The 9,211-nt window shown below is 48.0% G+C and overlaps 2 protein-coding genes and 2 long non-coding RNA genes across 4 annotated transcripts; 3 read left to right on the plus strand and 1 right to left on the minus strand.

Moving 5' to 3' along the window:
• The first annotated feature begins 874 nt into the window (after positions 1–874).
• Positions 875–2,913, plus strand: LOC138657676 (uncharacterized). The gene is made up of 3 exons (XR_011317129.1): positions 875–1,036; positions 2,689–2,766; positions 2,846–2,913. It is a non-coding gene; the product is annotated as an uncharacterized lncRNA (long non-coding RNA).
• A 39-nt stretch (positions 2,914–2,952) lies between these two features.
• On the plus strand, positions 2,953–3,572 carry LOC138665380 (uncharacterized). The gene is made up of 3 exons (XR_011318453.1): positions 2,953–3,067; positions 3,194–3,277; positions 3,364–3,572. It is a non-coding gene; the product is annotated as an uncharacterized lncRNA (long non-coding RNA).
• A 1,027-nt stretch (positions 3,573–4,599) lies between these two features.
• Positions 4,600–6,675, minus strand: LOC138665372 (uncharacterized). The gene is made up of 2 exons (XM_069752802.1): positions 6,062–6,675; positions 4,600–5,955 (listed from the first exon to the last, which is right to left on the minus strand). Exons 1-2 carry the CDS (start codon positions 6,412–6,414, stop codon positions 5,073–5,075), a joined length of 1,236 nt encoding a protein of 411 aa, XP_069608903.1. The 5' UTR covers positions 6,415–6,675; the 3' UTR covers positions 4,600–5,072.
• A 124-nt stretch (positions 6,676–6,799) lies between these two features.
• Positions 6,800–8,647, plus strand: ENKD1 (enkurin domain containing 1). Its single transcript, XM_069752811.1, has one exon. It carries the CDS (start codon positions 7,329–7,331, stop codon positions 8,406–8,408), a length of 1,080 nt encoding a protein of 359 aa, XP_069608912.1. The 5' UTR covers positions 6,800–7,328; the 3' UTR covers positions 8,409–8,647.
• Positions 8,648–9,211: the final 564 nt, after the last annotated feature.

Here is a 9,211-nt window from a genome sequence, read left to right on the forward strand (position 1 = left end):
ACACTGTGGCCCGTTGCACCCGGTATAGTCCTGGCTCGGGGTACACTGTGGTCTGTTACACCCGATATAGTCTGGGCTCGGGGTACACTGTGGCCCGTTGCACCCGGTATAGTCTGGACTCGGGGTACAGTTAGGCTATTTTCTCACTAGCGTTGGTACGGGGCCGTGCGAAAAAAATAAACAACGGGGGCAGCGGATGCAGTTTTACAATGCATCCGCTGCCCCATTGTAAGGTCCGGGGAGGAGGGGGCGGAGTGGCGGACTCGACGCACAAAAAAACGTTACATGTAACTTTTTGTGCCAACTGTCCGCCAAAACAAGACGATACGTCGCAATGCGTCGCTAATGCAAGTCTATGGCCTCTTTCACACTTCAGTCTTTCGGCGTCAGTCAAAAACCGCCATTTTCGTGAAATGGCGGATCCGCCATTTTTTTTGGCGGATCCGCTATTTTCCCATTGACTTGCATTAGAGACGGATTGTGGCGGATGGCCGTCCGTTCCATCCGCCATGCGACGGATCCGTCGATATTTGGCGGACGTTGTCTAGACATTGACGGACTTTGTAACGTTTTTTGGCGCCGCCGAAAAGGCGGACCGCGGCGGATCCGTCGTGTCCGCCTTTTTTTAGAATGGGCGCCTATGGGCGACGGATCCGTCGCGATCCGCTTTTGGCGGATCCGTCGCCTCAATCCGCTTTTTTTGATTGAGCATGCTCCAAAAAGTGGATACTTTGCCCAGACAACCCAAAAACTATATAAGGACAGGTCATTCCCAAATGTACCAGCCAGCAAGACAGACCCTTCAATGCAAGAGAGACCCAGCCAAACCCTGCCAGCAAGACCTTGCCAGCCAGCCAGAGAGGCCCTGCCAGCTAGCCAGAGAGGCCCTGCCAGCCAGAGAGGCCCTGCCAGCCAGAGACACACTGCCAGACCCTGCAAGCAAGACCTTGCCAGCCAGGCCCTGCCAGCCAGCCAGAGAGGCCCTGCCAGCCAGCCAGAGAGGCCGTGCCAGCCAGACCCTGCCTGAGACAGCCATGTGAGTACTGACATCCAGCGTGTGTGTGTGTGTGTGTGTGTGTGTGTGTGTGTGTGTGTGTGTGTGTGTGTGTGTGTGTGTGTATTTGTGTACTGAGTACAGCAAGAGCTTTTAAAACCTGAATCCAACCTGAGGCCTGCCGTCGTTCTGCAACAGCCAGTGCCCTGCTACAGTCCAGATCCACCCCGAGGCCTGCCACTGTGAATATATCAAGCTCCAGCTGGAGGACTGATGGCCGTGTGTGTGTGTATTTTTGTACTGCTGTGTGCTTTTGTATGTATGTGTTCATGTGCCTGCACCTTATTATGCCTTCGTCAATATTACGCCTGTTCATGTGTTATGCTTGCGTTATGACTCTGCTTGCAGGTATGTTTGTGTGCATCTTGTTGGTTGCATGTGCATTTGTCAATGCCATATTGGTTAATGTTGATTTTTGATGTATTTACTAAAGGTACCGTCACACGCTGCAGCGATACCGACAACGATCCGGATCGCTGCAGCGTCGCTGTTTGGTTGCTGGAGAGCTGTCACACAGACCGCTCTCCAGCGACCAACGATGCCGGTAAGAGTAAACATCGGGTTACTAACTGCAGAGCCGCGCTTAGTAACCCGATGTTTACCCTGGTTACCAGTGTAAAAGTAAAAAAAAAAAGGTAAATTCCGCTGTCTGTCCCCGTGCTGTGCTTCTCTGCATTGTGAGCGCCAGCCAGCCGTAAAGCAGAGCACAGCGGTGACGTCACCACTCTGCTTTCCGGCCGCTGTGCTTACACAGGGCAGAGAAGCAGAGTGCCGAGGGACAGACAGAAGGTGGCTGTGTGTGCGTGCGTGTGCCTGCCTGCCCTGTTTATATGTTTTTCATACTATGCTGGTATTTTGAATAGCTGTGGTGTAAAATTTGTTTTGTGTGTGTGTATAAATGATGTGTGATGTGTTCTGCATCTTTGTTGTTTTCCATAATGTACTTGTATTTCAAATAAAGAGCAGTGTAGCTCCTACTGTACCCTAAAAAAAAGAAAATTTAAAAAAATATAGTAATAAAAATTTCACAAAACTGTCAGTAGTCTCATTTCAAGATAAATGTAATATTGGGTAAACATGCAGTAAAGGTTATATATACAAATGTGTAATGCAAATCTTTGCTATAGAATATGTTATCTGGTTTTAGAAAATACAAACTGTAGGGTAATCATAATTAACAATTTTGGGGATTGGTATTTTAATTTCGAATGAGGAACATTTTTTATAAGGTTAAACTTTGTTTAGGTGGGTTTTACCAGCATGCGCATTATTATTATTATTATTATTATTTATTATTATAGCGCCATTTATTCCATGGCGCTTTACATGTGAGCATTGCGCATATCAAGTTCTAAGTAGTTTTGGTGTTGTTTTAAAGGGATTTTTTGGGGTTTTTTTTTGTGGGGAAACAGGAGGTAGAGGGTTTGGCAGCTTGTGCATCAAGTTTGACGGTAGAATTTTTTTTTTCTTTTGTGGTGGGGGAAATCAAAAATAAGTTGGCACTGTAGTAGGTACTGACCCAAGACGTACACAAGCAGGCTCCCCATTATTTTTTAAAAAGTTGTAAGTGTAAAGTCCTGAAAGCTGCATCTATCCTTTTGTATAGTAGCTTAGAACTCTCTTTATGCTTGCAGATTCTAGGGACCAAGAGGACCCAAGCAAGGGACCGACCGACCCAAGCTATAGGCAAGCCCCAAGTTTTGGAAACAGATGTAAGTGTAAAGTCCTGAAAGCTGCATCTATCTATCTATCCTTTTGTATAGTAGCTTAGAACTCCCTTTATGCTTACAGATTCTAGGGACCAAGAGGACCCAAGCAAGGGACCGACCAACCCAAGATAGACGCAAGATCATAATGTCTTCTTTCTTCATAAATTTTTTATTTTGGTGCAACAATGGCAATTGTATTTTAAGCCTTTATGTGTTTATTCTGTATTCACAGGAATATGAAGCAGAGGGGCTAACAGAAGGAGACGGACAGGGTGGAGAAATACAAGGAGCGGGAGCACATAGTGTAAGTTTTGAACAGACCGATCCTCACATACAATGCACTACACCCAACACAAACATTCAGCACAGCACACAATACATATGCCTCGATCAAAGAACATTATTAATTTTTTTTTTTTTTTTAAATTAGTCTTCACAATCCGGGGCTCGACGTAGAGTTCCTCAAAGCACCTCCCATAGTCGTCGGAATGATAATCGCGGCGGTCGCCGAAGAGTAAGTTCCTTTTTGGTTTGGTGTTTAGTAAAATGTAAAATTCATGTGTTGTAATCTTTCCCTTTTTATTCTTATCTTTTTGTTAGGCTTCACAGCGTGCTCCCGAACAAGATGATGAAGAGGAGGGCATCGATGTGAACACCCTCATCGAAGCAGTACAAAGTCGGGAGCCGCTGTGGAACATGTCGGACCGCCGCCATGCTGACCAGTTAATCACCCGACGGCTATGGGAGGAAGTGTGCAGTGCTGTTATGGATAACTGGGAGGAACTCGATGCTGGGGCCCAGGATCTAGCGCGTAAGTATTCACACTTCATAACCTTATGTTAGGCATGATTTAATGTGGTGTATAGTAACCAATTTTTGCTTTCTCTTTCCAGGTAACAGGATTATCGTGCGGTGGCGGTCACTCAGGGATCGCTTCAAGAGGGAGTTTAATAAGGAGATGCAGGCCCCGAGTGGATCTAGAGGACGCAGGAGCAGATACAAACATGCCAGAGCCCTGTCGTTCCTCCGGTCGACGCTGCTGAGCAGAAGGTAAATATTCAACACCACATATTTTCAGTCAAACTGTAAAAATGTGTAACCTTCAATTTTTTTTGCAGCAAGGGCAATTGTAATATCCAGATACTAATTTTTTTTTTCTTCTTTAACAGCACTTTCTGCAGCACTCGGGAGCCTGCATCAGAGTTGCACCCCTCTGGAGCGATCCCTCAAGAGTCCGCCACCGGGGACCACGTCGACCCCTCTGTTTCTGCACCTTCCCTTTCGTTTGATCCCTCAGCCTCATCCACCAGCGCTGGAGCAGCAGGGCGGACTTCGTCACTTGAAGCTGCAGGTGATGAGTTAGAGTTCCCTTTACCCCACCCCTCTGCCACTGCCGCAACATCTAGACCAACTTTGTGGTCAGGACGGCAGCGCCAGAGAGGTCAGGAAAGGAGCTATGCGCCTGACTTTTTGCAGCTGAATGCATCCTTTCACAGTGCCATCAAGCTTTTGAGTGAGCAAACGTCTGCTGGGTACAATATGCTTAACAAAAGCATACTTGAACTCAGCAGTCGTCTTGATAGGATGCAATCAGATGCAAATCAGTCACCAAGGCACTGTTTTTTTCAGTCAGTCCTCAGGCACATGGAAAATCTAACTCCTGACCTGCAGATGCATGTGATGCAAGGCTGCCACACTGCTCTAGCGCAGGCAATGTCCCATGCCCCTCCACCTACCCTTCATGTGTCAACACCTTTCCCCTCTCAATCCACCGTCTATCCTCCCGTCCGTCCTCCTCCTGTCCATCCTCCTCCCGTCCATTCTACTCCTTCGTCATTTGTTCCTTCCCCCCTTAGTCTTTCCCAGTTTTTACCGTCCCCCTTCCATTCTTCCCCTTTAACTTCTCCGTTCCCAATCCCACCAACACCTTCATACCTCCCACACACCACATCTGCACCTCAACTCTCTACACAACCTCATGTTTTCACCACCCATTCTACTTCTGTTCCTCCCCGTGATGTCCTGTCCCCCACTCTCGACGTGGTCCGCCCTGTCAGCCCCTCCGCTACTATCTCCACCCCAAACTATGAGAATCTGTAAATAAATAAACAGTTTTTTGGTTTAAAAACAATTTTATTGTCTTTCTCTTTTTTTTTGTAAAGTTTTTAAATCACCAAGGTTATGGCAATAGTAACAATAACAGTGTTTAAAGGGTACCGTTGCAAAACATACAATGCTGCATTAAAGTACAAAGATTTTGTAAGCAAACAAAAAATGGTATTTTTACAAGTGTAAAAAGAAAAATTTTTTTACACCATTTCATACTGCCAGTCAACTGATCCTGCAGGAGACATGAAGTAGTCTGCAAAACTGTCCCGCATTCTGGAGACTGCTACTGGACTGCGAAAAGTGGGGTTTTGGTAATCCCGTAAGGTGCTTTCACAAACATTATCCTCCAGGGAAACTTGTTCTTTTGATAAAACAAAATTGTGCAGGACAACGCACGCTTTGACCACATCATCGACAGTTTCAGTCTGCAGTTTAATTGCAGTTAGCAGGACTCTCCATTTGGCAGTTAAGATGCCAAAAGCACATTCCACAACTCTTCGTGCTCTGGTTAAGCGGTAATTGTAAATTTTCTTCCTCTGGGTCAGTCCACTACTTCCAAAGGGTTTCAGCAAGTGTGGGGAAAGCTGGAAGGCATCATCTCCAACACAAACAAATGGTAATGGTGGACTAGTGGTTCCAGGGAGAGGTCTAGGGGGCGGAAAATCAAATGTCTCTCCATATAAACGGCGCCCCATTGGTGAATTTTTAAAGATTTGTGAATCATTTGCGCGTCCATACGCACCGATATCAACAGCGATGAACTTGCATTGTGCATCGGCTATGGCCATCAACACAATAGAGAAGTACTTCTTATAGTTATAAAACTGTGATCCAGAGCCTGAAGGTTTGACGATCCGTATGTGCTTTCCATCAACTGCTCCAACACAATTTGGAAACTGGCAAATTTGCTGAAAATTTTGGGCGATCTCCAGCCACCTCTCCTGTGATGGCTCTGGGATGTATTCCACTTGTAGGCACTCCCACAATGCCCGGCAGGTATCTCTGATGATCCCCGAGATGGTGGATATCCCAAGTCGATACTGAAAATGGAGGGATGAGAACGACTCTCCAGTTGCAAGGAATCTGTTAACAAAACGAAAAGACAATAATTATTAAAAAAATTCAAAAAACAACATTACAGTTATAAGTCTGATGAATGAGAATCATTTAAAAAAAAAAAATTACTTACCGAATAGTCACCATGAGACGCTCTGCTGGTGATATTGAGAATCGCATCTGGGTGTCTCGTCTCCGTATACAGTCTTCCACATAGCCCAATAAAAACTCGAAATTTTCAGCTCTCATCCTCACATAATTGAAGAACTTTTGAGGGTTTTCCCTTAGTTCCATGTAAAGCGTGGAATAAACACCACGGGTCATACGTTGTGCTGTGATGGGATGGATCCACAGCCTTCTCTTCCGCCGCTGCCGTAGGATGCGCAGTCTTTGTTCCTCCCTCTCTCGAACGCTGACTGCCAACTGATTTGCCTCAAAAGTAAAATCCGCATAGATCTTTGCAATGTTCGCCAGGACTCCTTCCATTTCTGCCACTTTCTCTACAACCTTTCAAAGATGTGGTGTAAATACACGCTATATATAGTTTTGCAGTAGTATCCAGTAGCCAATCACATTGAAATCCTCCCCTTTTAAAAAACGGATCCGTCAAAAAACGGTTACAACGGATGTAAAAACGGTCGCAACGGTTCTAACGGATCCGTTTTTTAAACGGATCGGGGCAGCTGATCCGTCAAAAAAACGGATCCGTTAGAACCGTTTTTCAACCAAATTTGACGGATCCGTCGATCCGCCACGATGTCGGACCTAACTGACGCCACACAACTGAAGTGTGAAAGAAGCCTAAGGAGAAAAAACGCATCCTGCGGGCACATTTGCAGGATGCGTTTTTTCTCCAAAACGACGCATTGCGACGTCCGTCACATGACGCTAGTGTGAAAGTAGCCTTACACCGGGCACTGTAGCTCAGCCCCTAGGTACCTCACAGGAGCAGACCTGCAGCCCCTCAGCCATAGTGTTTGGCCACTAATCACACATGGCCGCTGCTGATCAGGTGTCGGACCTGCAGCCGCCTGACATTGTGACGCTAAGCAGAGGCCATTTCTGGCATGAGGATGGAAACCCTCTTTATGACAAACAGCAGATCAGCGGCAGAATCCACGCTGATCCGTCACTAGGACTGTGCTGCGGAGGCCACATCGGCGCTCCGGCCCCGGGGGGAACCTTCACATGCTATTGCTAACCAAAACAGAACACGTTTATAACCGAAGCATCGCCGCTTCCTGGTGGTCAGGACTACATTTCCCAGCAGCCCTCAGCGGCGGAAGCGGAAGCCTCCGTTACTAAGCGATGAGCTTGGCGTGTTAACGGGAAGCGACAGTGCCGGTGTGCTGCGGACTGATTGATGCACGGCCCCGATCTCCGGTAACGCCAGCGCCGCCATGTGTGAAGGGGCGTCCACAATCTCCGGGCCCATCCCCCCCGACCCCACACTGTTCCCTGGCTACTACAGGAGGCCGGCCTCCGCTCGGGCTCGGCTGGAGGGGGCTGAGGTGAAGCTGGACTTCCTGTCAGGACCCCTGGCTCCGGATCCCACCTTATATCCCACCTGTTACAGTGCCAGGCCCGCCAGCCCCGTCCCCAGAGTACGCCCCAATGCCAGGGCCATCATGGAGCGGGGGAAGAGCGGCACCGTGGGGGTTCTCCTGAGGCTGGAGGGGATCTCTCTGCACACCGCCTCACCCCCTCCCAAAAAACCCAAGGACCACGGTAAAGAGAACGTGCAGCGCCTGCGGGAGATCCAGAAGCGGTGCCGAGAGAAGGAGATGGAGAAGGTCCAGGGGGCGCCCAAACCTGTCAAGGCTTTGTGGAAATCCTCCAAATACGAGCAGGTCGAGTCCAAGGTGAGGGCCAGACTCCAGGAGCAGCCGCCACCTCCAGACCCGGCACAGGCCGCCTTCCTGAGGTCCCACACCCGCTGCGGAGCAGGGTTAGCCCCACCCAGGAGGCCCCCATCACCGGGGACCAGCAGGCCCACCACCCCTGGTGACGAGATGCACGTCCGTGGCTCCAGCATTGACTTTGTAGCCCACAATGCAAGAAACGTAAAGAATATCCCAATGAGGAGATCTCGCTCCTTACAAAACCTGAACGAGGTCCTGCAGGAGAAGCAGCGGCAGCAGAAGGACTACGACTCCAAGCAGAAGGGTCACGTCCCTCAGTATCTCCGCGACCTGAAGGACAAGTGGATGAAAGAACGAGAGGAGCTGAAGAAGCAGACTCCGGACCCATCTCTACCCCCGGGACACACCAAGATGCCAGAACATGAACGGCAGGAGACGCTTCATAAAATCAAGGAGACCCAGACCCAGCTTCTGAAGGAGCTCGTCATGCTCCCAGTGCGAGCGGACAACCTCAGCATTCAGAACCGGCGCACCGAGCTGGAGAAGAAGCTTTCTGAGATTGAGGAGGCCATCAAAGTGTTTTCCCGTCCTAAAGTCTTCATTAAAATAGATTCATAATCCCATTGTCTCCCATTGTCCATAATCTCTAGCACCGTCCTGCTGGACTCATCTACAGGTTTCCTCCAGGACTGCACAGACTGTCGCCTCGGGAGGACGTTTCACAGCCCCTTTATCATGTGGAGGGAGTGAAATTAAGACTATTTATTTTAATCTTTATAATTTTAATATAAAATGGAAACAAAATAATTTATGAAAAGTAGTGCACACCGGAGAATTAAACCTAGTTCTGCACTCCGGAGGGTCTCTTGATTTATTTGGCCACCTATCATTTGTTCCATATTATCGCTGTGCTGCTTTTTCCCGTTTCTTAAAGCTCGTTCACACGTCCGATTTTCTGACACCAGTGTTATCCGTGGTTGTCACTGATCACACTCTTGCCTATGATAGTCTATGGGGCTGTGCACATGATTGTTTTTTTCTTTTTCCTTAGACCATGTGGTCCATGGAGAAAAAATGTGAGATGTCTCTGATCGCGAGTGAGCAATTCAAGTCAGAGTCTGTGAAAAAATCAGACCACACTTGGACTGACAAAAAGGAGAAGGTGAAGTAACTTTTTTTTTTCCTCTACATCCGAGAAAAACTGGTGCCGCTCTGATCAAACTAATCAGATTGTTTCTCTCGGATGTGGAGAGGTGGGTGGTGTGAACCTGGCCCTAGCATGAGAACTTGGATTGAAGCTGTAGACCTCGGAGTAGGAACGTTCAGATGAATGTATTTTCGGTCCGGGTACGATCCATGTGGAAATCAGGCTGACATTGGGTCTATGCGCTATGTGCTCGGGCCCATGGATACTGATTCAC

Source organism: Ranitomeya imitator, chromosome 1 (assembly GCF_032444005.1).
Source record: "Ranitomeya imitator isolate aRanImi1 chromosome 1, aRanImi1.pri, whole genome shotgun sequence".
Taxonomy (NCBI): domain Eukaryota; kingdom Metazoa; phylum Chordata; class Amphibia; order Anura; family Dendrobatidae; genus Ranitomeya; species Ranitomeya imitator.